This window comes from Accipiter gentilis, chromosome 3 (genome assembly GCF_929443795.1).
Source record: "Accipiter gentilis chromosome 3, bAccGen1.1, whole genome shotgun sequence".
Classification (NCBI taxonomy): domain Eukaryota; kingdom Metazoa; phylum Chordata; class Aves; order Accipitriformes; family Accipitridae; genus Astur; species Astur gentilis.
In genome coordinates this window covers 38,053,376-38,072,611 of record NC_064882.1, presented here as the reverse complement: position 1 = coordinate 38,072,611, position 19,236 = coordinate 38,053,376, and the positions used below count along the sequence as shown (strand labels likewise).

At 42.7% G+C, this 19,236-nt stretch overlaps 2 protein-coding genes across 2 annotated transcripts; both read right to left on the bottom strand.

Annotated features, from left to right (window-relative positions):
- Nucleotides 1–12,669, bottom strand: LRPAP1 (LDL receptor related protein associated protein 1). The gene is made up of 8 exons (XM_049793029.1): nt 12,466–12,669; nt 7,224–7,368; nt 6,705–6,829; nt 5,235–5,355; nt 4,176–4,334; nt 3,556–3,638; nt 1,057–1,233; nt 1–744 (listed from the first exon to the last, which is right to left on the bottom strand). The coding sequence occupies exons 1-8, from the start codon at nt 12,643–12,645 to the stop codon at nt 679–681; spliced, it is 1,056 nt and encodes a 351-aa protein (XP_049648986.1). The 5' UTR covers nt 12,646–12,669; the 3' UTR covers nt 1–678.
- Nucleotides 12,670–17,897: 5,228 nt separating this feature from the next.
- On the bottom strand, nt 17,898–18,873 carry LOC126034570 (C-C motif chemokine 3-like). The gene is made up of 3 exons (XM_049792419.1): nt 18,696–18,873; nt 18,315–18,423; nt 17,898–18,129 (listed from the first exon to the last, which is right to left on the bottom strand). The coding sequence occupies exons 1-3, from the start codon at nt 18,766–18,768 to the stop codon at nt 18,066–18,068; spliced, it is 246 nt and encodes an 81-aa protein (XP_049648376.1). The 5' UTR covers nt 18,769–18,873; the 3' UTR covers nt 17,898–18,065.
- Nucleotides 18,874–19,236: the final 363 nt, after the last annotated feature.

The following is a 19,236-nucleotide window of genomic DNA, read 5'->3' as shown; positions in this document are numbered from 1 at the left end:
TTGTTTTGATTTTTTTAATGACTAAGTGTAACAAAACCAAGCAACCATGAGCAAGATAATTGTACATGTACATTCAGTAACTTCTGATGTGTTAGTCTACAACAAAATTGTGTGAATTGACCTCAATACTTGTGCCCTCCTTAATCTTCCTCACCCTCTCACACGAAAGATTCATATACAGTGCAGCTCTGAGCCACTGCTCAAAGTCAGTAGAAATATTTTTGTTACCTTCAGTAGGAACAGTAGGAAATGTAATAGGCCAGGCATTGAAATAAAAGACTTCTCTGGCCTCTGTTTTAACTTTCTATACCTCAGTGTTTGCTTTCATTGACCAGAGTAACTTTCCTGACTATCAGATTAATATTTTTTTTACTAGCAGCAATCCTCTGAGAGTTCACATATTTTTCCTTTTGACATGACTGCTTATTTCAAAGGCTGTTACTTGATTCTGATGTAAGAGTTATATGATCCAAGATGTGCAACTTAAATTCATAATCTAATCATTTAATTTGATAGTGCAAATACAAACCTGGCAATTAAGCAGACCAAAACAGTTTTCTTACAGGACAACCCTGTTCAATCCTTACTATTTCAGAAGCACTCCTTGGTAAATCCTATTCAAAAAACACATTATCTGTTTAGTGTTAATAGATTGATCCCATGAAGGAGAACAAATTTTTATAATTCATTGTGTTGAAGACCTTGAGAGATTCTGCTGGATAAGTCTTGCAAGTGCTTCTTTACCTAGCAGGAAAACAAAACATATCAAATAAATTTTAGTAAGACAATGAAATTATCAATATCATGTATTCAGATTTTGCTATCAGTATATGTGTCAACAGGAAGAGCAGAGACCAGGGAGATTTCAGGCATTTTAGAATTAGGTCTATAAAAACCAATTACACGTATCCTGTACTAAACATGGAGCACAGGCATGCCTTAAACTCCCTGTCTGGAAGTAATTCAAATTGCATGAAAAGCAGCACTGGATAATCTACACACCCTCTACTACCGAGTTAAGCTTTCAACATGTATGTACACTGGACTTATACAGACCTTATATCCTAGTTCTTTTGTCTTTTCTTCAAGCATAGCATATTTCTCTTTGTTTCTGTTCAGATGATCCTTATCTCCAGTTCCCTCTACATGTTTCAGTTTCTGGTGTGAAATCTCTAATTGTTTCTGATAATGATGGTGTTTTTCAATTTTTGCTTCAAAGTGTTTCAGCTCCTCCTACAAGAACAAATACACAGAGCTTCACAGGATTTTCCTTCTTTCCAAGGCTTCCTCTCTTTTCTTGCCAAGACATTACTAATGCAATTTTACTAAGTCAAGCACAGAAAGCTTTTTCAGTTCCCTGCTTCTTAACCATGTCCAGACAATACACTATCATCACTACCCAGACACCCAGTCTTGAAGGCAGATGCTGAAAATGTCCCATTGCAGAGTCCTCAAAAGGAGACTGTGAGGTGCTAGGAGAAGATAGCAGTGAATACCAAATAAAAGTTTATACATAAGAATAGTGGACTGAGGGAAAGGAGACAATTTTTAAGAGAAGCCTCTTTTCAAAATCAGGTCCTGGATTTGCTAATTTCTGCTCAAACTTAAACGTCTTCTAGGTTTGCAGTCTGCTATGATCAATCTGGAATAGGATCAATTAATTAACAAACAAAAAGCCCTCTTAGTTTGCCCTACAGACAGTGGCCAGTGGTGTTCAGGGACATATGAGAGACAGTCCTCAGATAACCTGGTACAATGCAAGGGGGACCAAAGAATGAGTAATGTCTCTACCCACCAAAGCATGCTCTTGTTTTGCTACTTGAAGGCAGTAAATTCAGTTTCTCTGTGTCTTAGGACACGTCCTCTGTGAAGAGGATATGAACAGTTCAAACTGTTATGCCACTTCTGGCAGCAGTTCTATGCATTACACCCAGAAAAACTCAAGACAAACCCTACAGTGAAAACCCAGTTTGACAGAGCCCGCTTAATTTTGGTCACTGGTGTGTTTCAGTCCTGGTGACTGACAAAATTCCTCTCATTTCAAGACAATTTAAAATTATAAAAAAATCCATCACTGTAATAGATCTTCAGTTTTTAAAGGAAAGGGGTTTTGTTTTCAACATTTCTGACTAGAAAATAGCTTCCTTTTGTTGTAGAACATTCCAGTCTGTTTTACATAATCCGTTCAGGACCTTAGTTTGGGGTTTTACTGCTCTGATAAATTATTTTAGCTGCTCCTCTCAGATGAGGTACCAGGAGAGCAGCACTTGCGTCCTTCATTATGAAACCCTTATGAAGGTTGGTACTGTGGCCAGTCGGGAGAAGACAAAACTTCAGCTGCTCAAATAAGGCTGAATGGAGTCAGCACGACTTCTTTAATTCTGCTTTCATGGACTCTTTACATAGGCAGATGTTTCACCGTGATTCTTACTGTCTTAATTTTGTTAGGATGTTCCAGCATTCACAGTAACAAGACAGGTTTGGTCTTGTGAAGAGGGTTTGCAGGAATGAAGATTACTACTAAAACAGTAAAATTAATAAGCAGATATGTGTTCTTGCTTACGGAATTGGGTTGTCCTTTTTCACTGGGGCAGATATGAAGGCCAAATTTACCTCTCATGCAATTGTACAGTCCTGATGAAAATGTCCCACTGAGGTCAGGAGAAGCCTTGTCGCAGACTTCAGGGGGCTTTCCTCTGACACCCTTAAAAGCAGGGCCACTGAAATCAGTGTAATTAAAATGTTTTCTTCATAAAAGAATCGGGCTGCATATGAGTTAAAAGAAATAAGATGGATCTTTGATATCTAAGAGTGACAGGTTTCAATCCCTGCCCCAGGCAGTTAAAACTCTCTGATTACCTTATCCAGAATAGAAGCTCAAGGTGTCCCTAGCCACGTCTTGGAGGGCAAGACAACATCGTAAATACATGCAACTCCATGAAGAAGCCCTGAAGAGTTGCTTCTCCAGGCTATCAATCAAAATCTATTCTGACAAACAGGCAGAGTTAGATGAAAAAAACCCCAAATGAACATTTTCTCAGCGTAATTTGAATTAAATAAAACCAGTGTGAAACCCACAGGAATTAATTTCTGTAATATTTCCTTGAAAAGTGGTCTTTATCATGGCACTTTTGGGTCAGCTTAACACAGCTCCAACAGGAGAAGTCAGAAGTGCAAGAGGTGGGCACGAGAGGGAAATTGTTGGATATAGAGTACACTGCTTCTCAAAGAAGTAATTACATTAAGACATTGGGTAAGAGAGGTAAATCTGGTGTACTGGAAACAAACAAGCAGGGCCTGATCTTTCAGAGATTTAAAATATGCAACACTTGCTTTCACAGGATTCAGAATTTTAATTTTGCTGATGATAACAGAACCATGCATATGACTAGTTACATACATGTTTATATATTTGAACTATTAAGAAAGAAACATGACTCTATTTTATGGTGTCTGTAGAGCAATATAGAAGTGGCTGCACTCAGAGTAACATTGACTGTTTCTTTATGTGGGAAAATATCTTTCCATAAGAGCTCTAACTGGAATTTCACTTACCCGAAAAGATTCAAGTTCTTTCTCAGTGAAATTAGCAGATTTGGCCATGTCCCACAGATCAATCACTCTTGGTTCTTCAAATTCTAAACAAACAAATACCACTAAATGAAAATCTGGACACAATACTTTTATACCCAGCTGCTATGAAAGATGAGCTTGCTTTCTCACATACACACACACACAGATATATTAAGCACTGCATTACTAATAGGTCTATTTAGATGAAAATGGAGAGAAAAATCCAAGTACTTAACTTAAAACTATAGTATTGCTGTAGCAAGTATTTTTTAAAAAGCAAAAGGAACTCTAGGAACTGAATAATGGCATTGCTTACCCTGCATGTTGTCTCACTTACCTGCCCTCCTGGGGCTGAAGGCGTAATATCCTTTCTCATGTGGGCATGGAAGACAGCATTATCCTCTTTACAGGCTGCCCCTATCCTTTCATTAGGCTTCTAGTGTTGGCTTCTAAATAGAATAGCCTGGCTGTATCTCTTCAGCCCATTGTGGTCACACCATATACTGCGATACTATGACTACAACTTATTACTAGCCCACTGATTCTTAATTTTTTTAAAATTAAATTAATCCCAAATAAGCACAAAAACCATTGTATCATACCACTGGTCGTGTCATATCCTTGGTGACTGACTTTACGCAAACGTTCAAACCCCTGATTGATGCTTCTTAGCTTTTCTTTGAGTTCTCTGTGTTTGTTATGCAAAATTTCCTCTTTCACCAGGTTCTCTTCAGATGGGTTGATAACATTTTTGTGGATATCTGTTGAAGGAGAAAAGTGTTATTGATTGTGGGCCAAATCCTGATAGGTCAAAAGCTCTAGAAATCCCCCAAATCTGAGGCGAATAAAAGATGGTAAGTTCTTAGCGTTTGAGCTGAGTGTAAATAAAGCATCCACACCATACTTTAAGAAGCAGTAATTCTGTTTGCAGGTCAATATTAAGATCAATGCCATTCAGTGCTCTGGAGGGTGATATTACAGAAATGCCTTTTAACTCCTACTGGCCACCAGCTGAGATATTAGTAAGGAAACGTTCTGATTTTCCTAGGTTAGCAATATCCCAAGGAAATGGGATAGAGATGGTTGATGAGTCCTGTGATGTTGAAATGACTTCCAGCAGCTTCCAGCTTGGACTTTACAATGCAAACATCAAACTGCCTATAAGCTTTAGAATATTTTGGCTCTAGCAATTTTAGCTAGCATTAGTACAGCAAGCTGGATTCAGATCCTCGATGCTTCAATACACCCCAGGCTCATTGCCGAAGATACTCAAGTATATCCTCTTGGGCTCCCAGCTGGTGAGATAAAGCATGCATGTTCTGCAGACTTTAGGACCACATTTTGCAGCAGTGGATCTATGCTTGCTGCATAATTTCCAGTAAACTACTATGGCCATCGTTGCTAATCTGATGGTATCTTCCCTGCTTGAAATGCAGGCAGAATCAGAAAACTGAAATGGCAACACATTCATTAGCTGGCAAGATTTTTGGCAGCTAATGCAGAACTAAATCCAGCAAGTATCTGGAAATGTCAGCATCTGCAAGCAGTTCTGACAGAAATGTCAGACTTTAGGAGTTTCAAAGAAACTTGGAAACAATGGAGGTGATGGGCAGAGAAAAGAGTCGTACTGATCTTGAAACATCAGAGAAATGTTCAGGCACCTTCTGTTCTGCTCACGGTCTCCAGCAGAATATTGTATTCACGAATCTTTTCTTTGTGATGCTTAAATTCTCGCCAAAGCTTATCCAACTCCTCATCAGAGAACTTCCCAGAGGTCTTGGCCTAAAAGAAACATGAGCTCATTATGCTTTCCAGGCCAAGTGCTTTTAAGTGCACTCAACTGCCAAATCTTCTCCCCACTTCCCACTGCATTTAGAAAGTTATTAAGTCCAACTTTTCCTTATGATCTTTTGTTTTAAATCCCTTTATACTAGTGTGAGGTCAGGATTTAGGCATCGACGGATATGGTGGCTTTAGTCATATCGAAAGGAAGTTTCCTTCAGACTTTAAAAGCTAGACTTGCTATGGACTACCCAGTGAAAAGCGTCTGTCATTTCTATTCCATGGGAAACAATTTAATACAGAAATAAGGGCCATGCAGCTCCACATGCAACTGTAAGGGGACTGTTTGCATGAAGAATGCAGCCTGATACCAAACACAGTGTTTACTTAATCTTACTCTACTGGCAAGTGAAGATTTTATCACTGCTGTGCACTTGCTCTGCAGTTATTTCTTCCTCACTGGACTACTTTTTAGCAATTAGGGAAGCACTGGTCAGACAGCTGGAGCACTACCCACAAATCTGGTGACTTATTTGCTGCAATGCATGATCAAAAGTGAATGTTTTTGATACCTAATCAGCCCAAACTCTTTTTTTGCTTAGGGAATATTTCTATCTAATGCACTTTACGGTTCCCCAAAGCACATGACATCATGTTCCTCGCCAGAGCTGTATCTAATTACAGTAACATTTTAAACCCCAGCAAATCTTTTTCTCTGCTTTACCATCACTGCTCTAGACTGGTGTAAGATTTCTCTGCTTTACCTGCGTACTTGAGTTATTTAATTTTTGAAGATTATGACTTCGCCAGTTTTAACTGCCCAGACTGACAGTACACCTTCTATTTTTTATGCATTAATGCAAATCCTGGAAATATTCACTTGAATACCAGGTTGGGAAAGTCCTTATTTAACACTCCCCACTATACATTTCACTTTTAAACAGTCTATGAAATGGTTCTATTTTAAATGCATCTTTTTATAAAAGCCCAGAAACTACAATAAGAAAACCAGGAAGAACACCACAGGAATACTACCACACAGTGTAACAGTCACAAAAAGGGAAATCTGTTTCCCCTCGGTGGACCCAGGACCCTACCCTCCATGCAGACTGATGTGGGGGTTGTCTTTGGCAAAGAGAACCTGCCACACCTGGTGACCTGGATATAGGTGGGATGCCCTCAGGGCACAAAGATGAGAGCTACAGAGCACAGCAGCTTGGCCACTACTTAGAAACAGAGTAATAAAGCTATTCAATTCCAAGTCTGGGGGCTCTCAGAAGACACAGACAATAGTTCAATGAAGAAACACTGATTTCTTTCTCTGGTTCCTGGAAGGAAACCCTACTCACCTTGCTCCATAATTTTTCCAGTCTTGGATCATCTAGTGTATCACTTTCTGTACCGTCTTTAATGTAGTTGGTATCAACCAGTTGAGAGTCCTTCTTTCCATTCATTCCATATTTAGTCATAATGACTGCAAGGGAATAGAAGATAGAGAAACATTAGAACTAACTATGGGTGTATGGAAGATGAGAGATTGGCTACATCCTTGACTGGCTGAGCTGGGTTTTGCAGGTCGCAGTGCAAAAGCTAACAGTTTAAGACACAGACCTCCCATGTTTAATGGCCTCTTCTGAAAACACCAAGAACAAAGGAATCTGTTAGCTTCCTGCAGCTCCCTACTAACCTCCAAAGATCTCTTGTGTGCTCAGTGTCTGGAAAGACAACCTGTTATTTAATGGTTCAAAAACAAACACAGGTGTCTAACCATGCATGTGTCTGATACAAAGTTTAAACTCCTTCTGCAAAGATATACCTTACCATTTACGTTACATCTAAGTTTGGCTTCTTTCAAAGATATACTTTACCATTTAAGTTGCGTCTCAGTTTGGCTTCTTTCTCTCCATCTTCATCTAGCCCTTCAGCCTTCAGTTTTTTCCAGCTTAGCTCATCCTTTTCTTGTATTTTTAGATCACTGTGCAACTCTGCCAGTTTCACAGCAGAGAGCTGAAGCTAACAAGAAGAAAGAAAGGTTTGTATTCAGTTATGTGGAGTCATCTCGTGCTGCAGTGTTACCTCAGAAGCCAGTATAGAGGTGTAGCCAGTATAGCACAGCATTTTTTTCTTTTACTGTAATGCTATGTATCCATCTGAATTTAAGGGCCTTGAAGTATGAGCCACTGCATATATAATATCTCTTGCCTATGTACACGGCTATGCCCCCCAGCATGCTAGTGTTAACAGGGAGTGATCATGTAGCCTTCTCTCTCAGCTTTTCAGCTACTTGGACAACAGCGAAATTATGTAAGGGTTAAAAGTTTGTGTCTTTCTTTGGTGTTCCTTCAAGTAATATTTAAATGGGATTTTTCCCCCCACTTTTAACGGGACCGCCTTCTAAAAATTATTCTACCGTAAAAATGTCCAGTACCCATAACAAAGAATGTAAAAAAAATAAAATTGATTAAATCAATTCAGTTTCACTAATTCACAAAAGGCAGTGACGACCAAATCTCTCAAACATGTCATTGCCACCACATGTGCTTTCTTGTGGACCACCCTCCACTAGTTGTATTGAGTCAGTAAATTTTATTTGTCAGTATGGTTTTGCACACTACCACGACACTGAGGATGGCCTTGCAGGTCAAAGAGCCACCTCATCAGCAATTTTTACTATGATCAAAGTGCAAAATTTTCTAAGATAACTTCTTAACATGGTTTATGTGCATTAAAAACATACAAAACCTAGAGGTATTCCTGTCCCACATAACAGAACAAAAAGATAAGATATTGAGGCTGAAGCTATGGGGAAAAAAAATAATTAAAAATTAAATGAATGATAGGTAAGCTTGAAACTTTGTGAAATACAGAGAAAACAGGAACAGAGACAATGACTAATATGCAGTTGGCTAAGCAGCACTGCTCTAAGTTGAGCCTGAACTTCTGAACTTCCAGATTTTAGACACTTCAGTTTAAAACAGGGAAATGTAACAAATCATATTAATGCTTCTGAACTTCTTTTGTGTGTGTGTGCGTGCATGTTAATAACAAGAAGGTGAGGTAAGGAAAAGCCCAAAGAGAGATCAAAAAACATGAGCAGTGTGACTTCTAATACAGTTCTGCCTGAGCTGTCTGAGTCCTACCTCCAACCACTGAGCAGCTAGCTCCTGGGAGCTCAGATCCAGCTCTGAACCACCTGGGCTTTTATGTCCTAGGACAAGCTTATTTGCTGAAAGGGGGTGTGTGTGTGTGTGTGAAGGGTATCATTAAAATCAGATTACAGATTATAAAAATTCTCATTTTCAGTGAGGAAGGAGTATGTTTAATAAACACAGACTCAGAACTCAGTATTATTTTTAAACATCAGAATGATACTGAAAAGATTAAGCCATTCATTTGAGTGTCAGGAGGTTATTCGACAGTAACTAGGAAAAATGTCATTACTTTGAGCTAATGCACTAAATTCCTATTGACAGGAATTCAGGAACCTATGCAGGTTATTGTTTCTGTTTTCAGCTTAGGCTGTGCTATTAATTAGTCTTGTGCTACTGAATATAATTATTTTAATTTTTAAACTAAGTTTTTTCCTGTATCTTGCACTTGGCTTACTGATATAATTTACTAAAATCTAGAGTAGTTAGAATCACAGGTAAATATAAAATGTATAGAACACATTAAAACTTCTGATCCCTCTAATATTAAAGCAAAGGAGCATCCCTATTGTCTTCTTTACTATCTGCTTTTGGGGAACAACTTGATAAAAGCTAAGCACTTAGAAGGAACCACTTTATTTACGATTTTTAGTATGTGCTAAAGTCAAAAAACCTTAATCATGTACTTATTTGCTTTTCTGGAGCAGTAAGACCTGGACAGCCAGAGTGTCACTGCAGCAGTGGTTCCAAATAACAATGTGCTGCTCAGCAAGAATTACGCCCTGGTGCTTCAGGAGGAAGACTGAGTGAAAAGTTTGCTATAAATTGTGAAGGAAATTATGATTATCTCAGTAGTTCTGTACTCTTATGTTAGCATTCAAGTAGCGTGGACTTAATATGCAGTTAGGCTGAACAAATCCAGGAAAAAAAATCACTGGCAATAACTTAGATAACAATTAATTCAGCTCCTAACTACTGCAAAACTAGGAAAATACAAACTTTTAAAAGTATGACTTTATCATCAGAGACACACTATTGTATAAAAGATTATACAATGCAGCTTCTGTTAGATACTCTCTCCAGTTAGTGCTACCTCATAAACACATACAGTTTTGTGTTTTCTAAAAGTTACAGAGAAGAATATCAGAAGTTCTAAACATAACATTTGGAGATATCTCATTATCAATCAAACTTTTTAAACTCTTAATAAAAACTAAGGAACTACATTAAGCCCATTGGTCCGTAAGGGAAAAAAGAAAGATTCTATTCAAACTTCTCCCAATTCCAATAATATTTTTCTGATTCTCATTATAATTTAGTATAAAACTCAAGTAACTGTCCTTTTAAACATTATAAATCCTTTGAAACCTGTTGGAAGCCACCTGCCTGTCCCATTTATATAACACAGAAGTGAATACATAGGCTAATTTAAAGTATATAGTTCAAGAACTGCTTCCTTCAAAGTGATCTCATGTAGGACACTGAATGACAACAGGTAAAAAATGTCAACAGGTAAGACTCCACATCACTTTACTACATCAGTCATATGTTGCAATAACTAACTAGAAGCAGAGCTGAAAAGCTAAGTTTAATGATTAAATAACAAAGCCCCAAGTGCCTTACGCTCATTCCTTATTCCTCATTCCTTATGCTGCCTGGACATTAACATCCAAGATAGGTACCTGGCAATTCTGGGAACAAGCACTGGAAATCTGTGAAACATTACAACAATTAAGTAATTTGCTGTTCGCCTGGCTACAATCATTACCTGCAATATCATTACCTACACCCTGAGAGGAAAGGGTCCTTTTACCACATATTTTTTACGTGTAACGTGCCCTAGATTCTGGAGTCCACTGCTGCTTTGGGATGGCCAGGAAGCCCCGATAACAAGCGATGCTAGAACTACACCAATGGCAACAACCACAGCCCAGTAGATTGTTAGAGACTAGCAGGCCGAACCACATACCTCGTGAAACCTACATAATATTTGTCATTGGTTCAAATAATTATAGAATTAGGGTCTGACTAAGAACTCTTGTATTAAAATAACTTTTTAGAGTTTTTATATAAAACATGTACCTACGAAAAGAGATGCTGGAGAAAGATCAAACCCTCCTTCCCTCCCTCCCTTCCTCGGGGAAACAGGAAGGAATTCTAGCTTGCCAGCTCCTGCTTCCCACTGAGGAACATATTGGGGCTTTCTGAAGGGCTGCTCATCCAGCTGTGTATGGCAATGCTGAACTGTAGTATCTATCTTTTATGTCAAAACAAAGGAGTTCCCTATTTTCGGTACTATCTCCACCACTACCAAAATGAAGGAATGAGTTCAGCATTGGTACACACAAATATTTCAAAGCAGGTCTAACACACAGGCATAGTTTTCCACTTATTTCAGACCTTGCCCAGACATACTGAAAAAACACTTTCTAGAACACAGGCTGGGTGTCAATTGTACTCAAAAGTGAAATTTAGGTGGTGGCAAATTTAGTTCAAGTAGTCGTTGCCTCTTTAAAATCTGGCTCACACATACAGACTTTACTAAAGCTTAGCTCTTTACTCTGACAGAGTTAACTTCATTTTACATTTTAGCATCTTAACGTAGATGATGTAAAGCATCTCAAATTCGAATTCCAGAAGATCCAGGTATGAAAATGAAAAAAGACTGTAATTGGAAAAATAAGGGGAAACTAACAATACTATAGTTATAGTTTATTTCTAGCCTCTGTGTTGTTTCTTTTTCAGCTGTCAGTTCACAGCTGGAGTTTCATTATCACACATGGCCCTATCCCCCATCCCATCCTTCTCCCATTGAAGGAAGGAGTATTTTTGATACCTTCTTTTGGCATGCTGGGAGGTAGCATTATGGCAGGGGTTCTATTTTTTGACTAAACCCAGGGATGTCCTGCCTCTAATTCAATAGTTTAGGCTGGGGAACATCTATCCTGGATACAGGAAATCCAGAATTAATATTAACTACATTCTTTGCCTTAAAGAACCGATCCTTTACCAGCCATGATCCTAACTTCCATGCTCCACAATATTTAGGGGATGAATATGGGTGTGCAGTGCACTCCTCCCCTCCTGTTGGAGCTGTTCTGCTTAGCTGTAATTAAATATTTCCACTGTAATTAAATATTTTGACAGTTTTTCATTTTAATTATTTTTTTAGCTCAGAGTGAGAGGAACTCAAGTATCACTGTCAAAATTAAGGCTCTCATCTGGGAATGGTGCTACCCACTTGCTGGTCTTCCTGCATGTGACTACATCACTTGGTGTAAATGAAGGTGACATAACCACCAAGGTGGAGGGTTTCTTACTCTCCTGTGCAGTATGCTCCTGCCCTGTGCAAAGTAGGAACCAAGGCCACCGCCTTCAGACAGACGAGAGCACCACAACCCTTAACAAAAGGGCTACAGCATTCAACCGGCGAGTGCAGGAGCCAGTCTCAGATCCTCCGTGGTACCAGAGGGACTTCACTCTCTCTTCCACTTCCCGGGCATGTGGTTTAACTGCTGGATGTAAACATGGGAAGATCAACACTTCCCATGACACAGATACATACGGCAGAAGAGGGGAAGGAGACACCACCTGAGAGAAGGCCTTACACAGCACCGCTGTTCCCTGCGGCCTGGGACACCCCCAGGGAGCGGGGCTGTGTGGGTCCTGCTCTGAGCTGCCACTCAGGGGCAGCCAGGCCTGAAAACCACACAAAAGCCACCGCAGCCCAGAGGCCCAGCATCAAGCCGGGGCCTGTCGAGGCGACGCCGGGCCGGACAGCCTCCGTTTCTCCTCACACACGAGTCCCCCGCTCCAGCCGCCGCCCGCGCCGCCTCTCCCGCCGTACCCCATCCCCTGAGGCGGCTGACAGGGAAGCAGTGTCCGAAGCGGCCAAGCCCGACCCTGGGTCCCCCTCAGAGCGCCGCCATCGTCCCCGCTCCTCCCGCACCGCCGCACTCACCCGCTGCGCCTTCTCCCAGACCTGGTTCAGCCTCACCACCCGGAACTCCCCGCTCTCCCGCCGCTTGGCGCCGGCGGCCGCCAAGCCCTCATTAGCCTCCCGGGAATACTTGCTGGCCTGGACGCCAGCGGCAAGGAGGAGCGCTGCACCGAGAGCCGCCAGACCCCGCGGCGCCGCCATGTCGCGCTGGGCGGAGAACTACAAGTCCCGAGATGCCGTGCGGCTTCCCGCCCTCAGGTCCCCGGGCGGGCGGTCGCTGAGGTGCGGGCTCCGCGCCCTTCTCGGAGAGGGGAAGGGGTGTTTGTGTAGGAAAACAGGCTGAAAATGCAGTTTAGGTCGAAAACCTAGGGTCTGGTTTGGGTAGCGTGAGAAGAATTAGGTTTGGGCTGTTTCTCTTCAAGCGGCTTCGTGTCATTCTCCTGAGTGTTTGCTTCACAAAATGTGGAAATAGGCTGAATGCGGCAGATTTTGTGAGTGGTTTTTTTCACAGCCGGTAGTAACTACAGGGAATGCTCTCCTGCACACTGTCTGTCGTTCAGCAAGGGGTTGCTATCAGCTGTGCGGGGAAGAGGGGACACGATGGGTCTAAACACCACCTCTTTGATCAAACAAAGTTTTCAGACATTAGCACGGTGTTCAAGAGTATACAGAAAAAGAAGAGGCAGCTCAGGAAGGGGTGGAAGGCAAGAATGAGGACCAGTTCCCCGCTACTCCCTGTGAGGGGAAGAAGGACTCTGTCCTTTGGAGGTGGTGGTGGAGGACACCTCTGCCCAGGACAGCATATAGGGTTTGATGGTGTGGGGAGAAGGAGGATTGTGAGAAATGTAATCACGAGTAGATTGGGTTGTTACTGAGGGGTGGACTATGGGAATGGCCCTGAGGTCAGTAGTGTGTGCTGAGAGTGGAGCTCTTGGGCAGGAGTGCCCAGTTCTGCGTGGCACCAACCTCCCTTTGCAGTGCTTCCTCCTCGGGGAGGCTGCCAAGAAGTGCAGTAGGCAATGGGAAATCTTTGGAGGGGATTAAGTCAAACAGTATTAAGAGAAAAAAACATGATGCTGTGAAAATGCCCAATTGTTAATCCAGGGTTGGTGTATATCCCCCACAGTTTTTTTAAAAAATATGCTAACATTGAATGCTGCTATGAAAGAAGTGCAGGAGATACAGAGCACACTCCGTGTGGGTGTTTCTGAGGGCAAGGCAGTGAAGAAAACTGTTCCTTCTCTTGTGTTCTTGTTGAATCCTCTTCTGCACACTGCAAAGCTTGTGTAGTATGGGGCGTTTGGCACAGCTGGGCATTTCTGTGTTGAGTTTGTTTAGCAAGGTAGCGGTGTGGTTACTTTCCTTAGCCTAGCTGGTGGTGGAGGCAAAAGTTCACTTCATAAATTCCTTTCAGATCTCATATGTGACCTTGAGCAAATTAAAGCGTAGCTCTGTAGTACTGTCAACATCAAGCCTTCACGCATTATAAATCAGTCCTATGAAAACAAATAAATTTCCTAAACTATAATGAGATTTCTGAAAACTGTGCCTTGGAGAGGATTTTTACTGGACTCTCATTTTTGCCTTGTAAGCAATATAAACATCTTGTCTTTTCTCTTCCACATTTTCCTAAGTCAATGCAGAGATTCTCAGTCATATGAACCTAGAAGCTGTGGCTACAAGTCTAAATTACAGAAGCAGGCAAAGGTATTGCAGTGTATGTTGCATTGAAGAGCAATTGAAGCGAGCATTGAAGTACACATTGAAGTAAAGCGAAATGATGATGAGAAAAGAAGACCATCAGCCTTTCCCAAATCTTGCAGAGCTCTCCACATCGATTTTAGGACTTAGAACTTGTTTTAGTCTCATTATTACAGTGTATATCTGTATTGTTGAGTCATTTTGGAACAGATGGTTTCGTCTTGTCTGTCATTTGAAGTATTGGTTGAGTTTTCAGGCGCTCTGCAAATAAATTCAACCTCCATGCTATATAAACTCTTGCAGGTTCCCACTCTTTTTCTTGTATTGAGCGTGGTTGTGCATAGCTTTATGCATTTGTTTGCTTGAGTTTTTGAGCTACACTGGGAAAATTTTTAGAAATAAGTAAGGGATGCAAAACCATTAGTTTGTTTATGCTGGTTTGTTGGATCTCATTCTCGAGTACCCTTACATCTGTGTCAAGTGACCACTGCTTGGTATTGTTCTGTATGTCCTGGCTCAAGTGCTCCACTTCCACAAGTAAAAAGCCAGAATAACGCTATGGACTTCTGTGTAGAGACTTTAGATTTACGTTGGTGTTGATGAGGCCAAACTCATCATAAAGCGTACCTTAGTGTAAGTAAGAAACATGCAGTGGGAGGTAATGGGAAATCAACTCCATTGTTTCCCTTTCCTGTGCACTTCAGGTCAAATTCTCCCTTCATTTTTCCCTAGCAGAGTTGAAAAGTGCTCAACTGAATCCCTGGGACTGTGCCAAAACTAATATAAGCAGTGGAAGTGTTAAGCTATTGCAGACTCTATTGTTTGCATTGTTCCAGAGGGCTGTAGCTGAGCTGATGGACCATGGCTTTTTCTGTATTCATTCTTTAGTATGCTTATTAAAAAAAGAAACTTTAACAAAACATGATGTAAATCACATTCAGAAGTCTGTCTTCTGCCCTCTGCTCACTTGAAAAACGAAATTAGAGAAATTTGGAATGAGGATGACATTGCAAAGCAGTAAAAAGATCAGAGAAAGTCAGAAGAAAATCTAATGGCACTTATGGAACAGTGCAGGGTTCCTGGTAGAATAAAAGAGAGGAGGACTTTGAAGCTTATATTCGGAGGCTTGAATGTGATTTAAATTATATTCTGAGTACAGAGTCAGGAGATCTTTTCCTTTAAGAGTCAGTGTAAGAGCTGGACCAGCTGCTTCTGGCTTCTTCAGTTTTACCAGAACCAGTTAACCATTGAATTTGCACCTTCACGTATTCTATATACACCTAAATTTTTTGAGACTGCTAGAAACTGCCCAGCATTTCAAATGCTCTGTTGCAGAGCTCTGGAAAAGAGAGCAGTTGCTGCCTTTCTCATCTCCATCTTCTATCCTAGCAATATGGTGTGGTTTAACCCCAGCCGGCAACTAAGCACCACGCAGCCGCTTGCTCACTCCCTGCCACTGGGATGGGGGAGAGAGTCAGAAGGGTAACAGTGAGAAAACTCGTGGGCTGTGATAAAGGCAGTTTAATGGGTAAAGCAAAAGCCACACGCACAAGCAAAGCAAACCAAGGAATTCATTCACCACTTCCCATGGTAGGCAGGTGTCCAGCCATCTCCAGGAAAGCAGGGCTCCATTGCACCTAATGGTGAGTTAGGAAGACAAATGCCATCACTCTGAATGTCCCCCCCTTCTTCCCCGAGCTTTCCCTGCTAAGCATGATGTCCTATGGTCTGGAATATCCCTGTGGTCAGTTGGGGTCAGCTGTCCTGGCTGTGTCACCTCCCAACTCCTTGTGCTTCCCCAGCCTCCTCGCTGGTGGGGAGGTGTAAGAAGCAGAAAAGGCCATCGCTCTGTATAAGCACTTCTCAGCGATCATGAAAATATCTCTGGATTATCAATACTGTTTTCAGCACAAATCCAAAACATATCCTCATACTAGCTACTATGGAGAAAATTAACTCTATCACAGCCAAAGTCAGCACATATGGTCTGCAGGCTGAGCCTAGCCAGCCAAAATGCAGGGCAGGTAGGATAAGCATGGTGGGTTTGCAAGAGTGCTGCTGGCTTTGTCCAAATATGCTCTCACTCAGCCTCCCCAGGACCATGCTGAGGGTGTACTGGAGTGATGTCTGTGAACCTTTCGCAAAACAATAACCTTAGCCAAAAATCTGCCCCAGCTAGAAAGTGACATGTTAGATGTTTCCCAGGGTGCCATTCCCTTCCCTGTGGGAAACCACAGATATCTCCATGTAGTAACATGGAGTAACAAGTTTTAGGATTTTTCCAATGCCCTGCTCCTGGCCAAACTAAGTTTTAGCAAAGAACACCACTGTTGCATATCTTTTATTCCATCCGTGTAAGACTGGCAAGGTGAAATATAAAATCTTCTTTTTATGACCCTCAGTCCTCTTTGTAATGAATGATTTTCTTAATACTCGATCGTTGGTAAAATTCCGACCAAAACCATCTCCTCTTCCCAACCACAACCCTCATCCCATGTATGAAAAAACAGTTCTACAGGCAGTGGGCTAACCTTTCTACCTTTCATTTTTCAAATCCTGGTCCTTATTCTAGCTGTGCCAAGAACAGCATGCAAGTGAATCAAATCTGTATCAAAGTTTTAGGAGAGCTGCTTGCTCTTCCTGTCCAGTTCTTTCATATTTCCTCTGTATGGCTCACTATCCTATAACAAATGCACTTCAACCTTTCATTCTCCAAAATCTAGCCCAAATCTTAACTTTGATAATATTCAGGTCACTGGGAGACATACCTCTCCCAAAGTACTTCTGCATCTTTGTCCCACTGCATTTCATCTTTCAAAGCCCAATTTGATACGTAATAAACTGACCTGCCTAAGTCTTTGCGGAAAGTTCTCCTTCTCCAAACCCTAATCCCAATTGTTCTCCCAGCCAGAATATAACCTAAGACAGGTTTATCTATATTAAAACAAAAACCATATTGTTTCCAGCTAGCTCCCTCATTCTACTTGTCTGTGCAGCTTGCGGTAAACATTCTTTAGGTCTCTACTTCCAGAAGTGTAAACCTAACCATAACAATAACACTGTACAGAAACAGACTGTAGTTGTATTTTGCAAAAATACCCCCCCCCCCCCAACCTAATTTCTCTTCTAAGCCATGTTTCTCACTCTACTTCTCCAAAGTCAACAGTTAAGAGTTTCTAAGTTGTAATGTACATTGAGTCATAGAATTCTACAGTCCTAGAATGGTTTGGCTTGGAAGGGACCTTCAAGTGAAGGAGTTGGCTGGGTGTGGGGATGTTGGTTTGGTTGAAGGCTGTCTGATCCTCCAGTGTTTGAGAGAAACACATCACTGAGCTGCTGGCAGAAGCCCAGCGGGGCGGCCCAGCCTGTGGGTTTGTGACTCAGCTCAGCACATGCTGTGCAGGGAGGGCCCCAAGAAATGGGCAACCCTCGGGCGAGATGCTGGCATCACCCCACAGGGACATCTGGGTCATGCTGGGGAGCAGGAGCTGAGCCTGGCCTGGGGAGGGAGAAGTACCATGGGAGCTGCTGTGGGGCCGAGGCTGCCCTGCCCGGGGGAAGCAGTGAAACCAGGGCATGGGGAAGGCAAGGTGGTCCCCATGGGTCCATTCTCTAGCGTCAGGGCTCCAGCAGGGACTTCAGAGACACCCAAAGTGTTTGATGATCCATGCACTTTATTTAAGCATCAAAAAAACAGACTCCTCATTAACAGGCATGTTGATACCTTTTAAATTGTTTTTGTATTTTCACTTTCTTAGCAAAAGAAATTTAGTTTATGTATGCCAATTACAATAAATTTTCCTGTTGAAGAAGGATGCAGCTCAAGCAGTCTGTTGTGTGTCTGGTGCCAGGGGCCAAGCCCACTGCACTGGAGTGGCAGCAGGGAAGGGTCAGGACTCCTGCCTCTGGAAGTACTTCAGCTATGCCTGCACCCATTTCACCTGGGGGTCTGCGCACAGCATCTTCCCCTTCTTGGTGACCAGGCTGCCGGGAGAAAACCAACATTGGGGTGCTTGGTCCCAGGGAGTGGGGTGCCAGCGCTGGTTCCTGCTGGAAGCACTCCAGGTGTCCCTGGCTGTGCCCTCTTACCCTTCCTGGCCACCCTCGAACACGCTTGGTTCACTGCCCTGGCTGTCGCACCCTGACCCCTGGCAGTGTTGGGTACTCACATCACCCCTGGCTGGCTGCACGTGCTGCTGGTCATGGAGGCAGAGGTGATCAAGCTGGGTGGGATGCGGCGTTGCTGGTAGCTGTAGCAGCAGCTGGGGAACACACCGCCTTTGGGGGCAGAGACAGCCCCAGTGAGACCCCACACTGCAGCAGAGGCACTGCCTGAGGCTCTCAGGGGATTTGCCGTCACCTGTGCTGTATCACCTGGGGACACCCCCTGGAAGCCTCCATCCCCAAGGCTCAGTCCCAGCACTGGTGATGACCACCCATTCCCAGCCCTCTACATGGACACAGGGGTCCCATCAGTGGGGACGGGGGCTTTCTCCCAGGGAGGGATGGCAAACCTGGCATCTTGGAGGACGCAGCAACGCTGGAGTCACCAAGATGGGCCTCAGCCAGGGAGCAGATGGCCATGAGGAGCAGAGTGGCCAGGGTGGCTGCAGGGACCTTCATGGTGTTGCAGGGACCAAAGGAACCACGAGCAGGGCTGGAGCTGGGGTGGCTGCAGGGCTCTCCTCTGCACGATGCTCGGCCCCTGCTGCCGCTGCCCTCCTTTTATCCTCCAGCTGCTAGGTGCACACAGGGTTTCAAGGAAAGAAAATGAGCACACCATACTGGGGAAATTATGTCAGGATCCCCCAGTTTTGCTGAGCTGGAGAAAGCAAGGAAACCACAGAAGGGGAAGTGCTGGCCGTGGTGCTGTGACTTTTAGATTCAAGAGAGAATAAGCCTTATGAGGAGCAGCTGAGGGAACTGGGATTGTTTAGTCGAGAAAAGGAGGCTGAGGGGAGACCTTGTCATTCTGTAGGACCACCTGAAAGGAGGCTGTAGCGAGGTGGGTGTTGGTCTCTTTTCCCAATTAACAAGTGACAGGATGAGAGGAAAGGGCCTCAAGTTGCACTGTTTAGGGGAGGTTTAGAT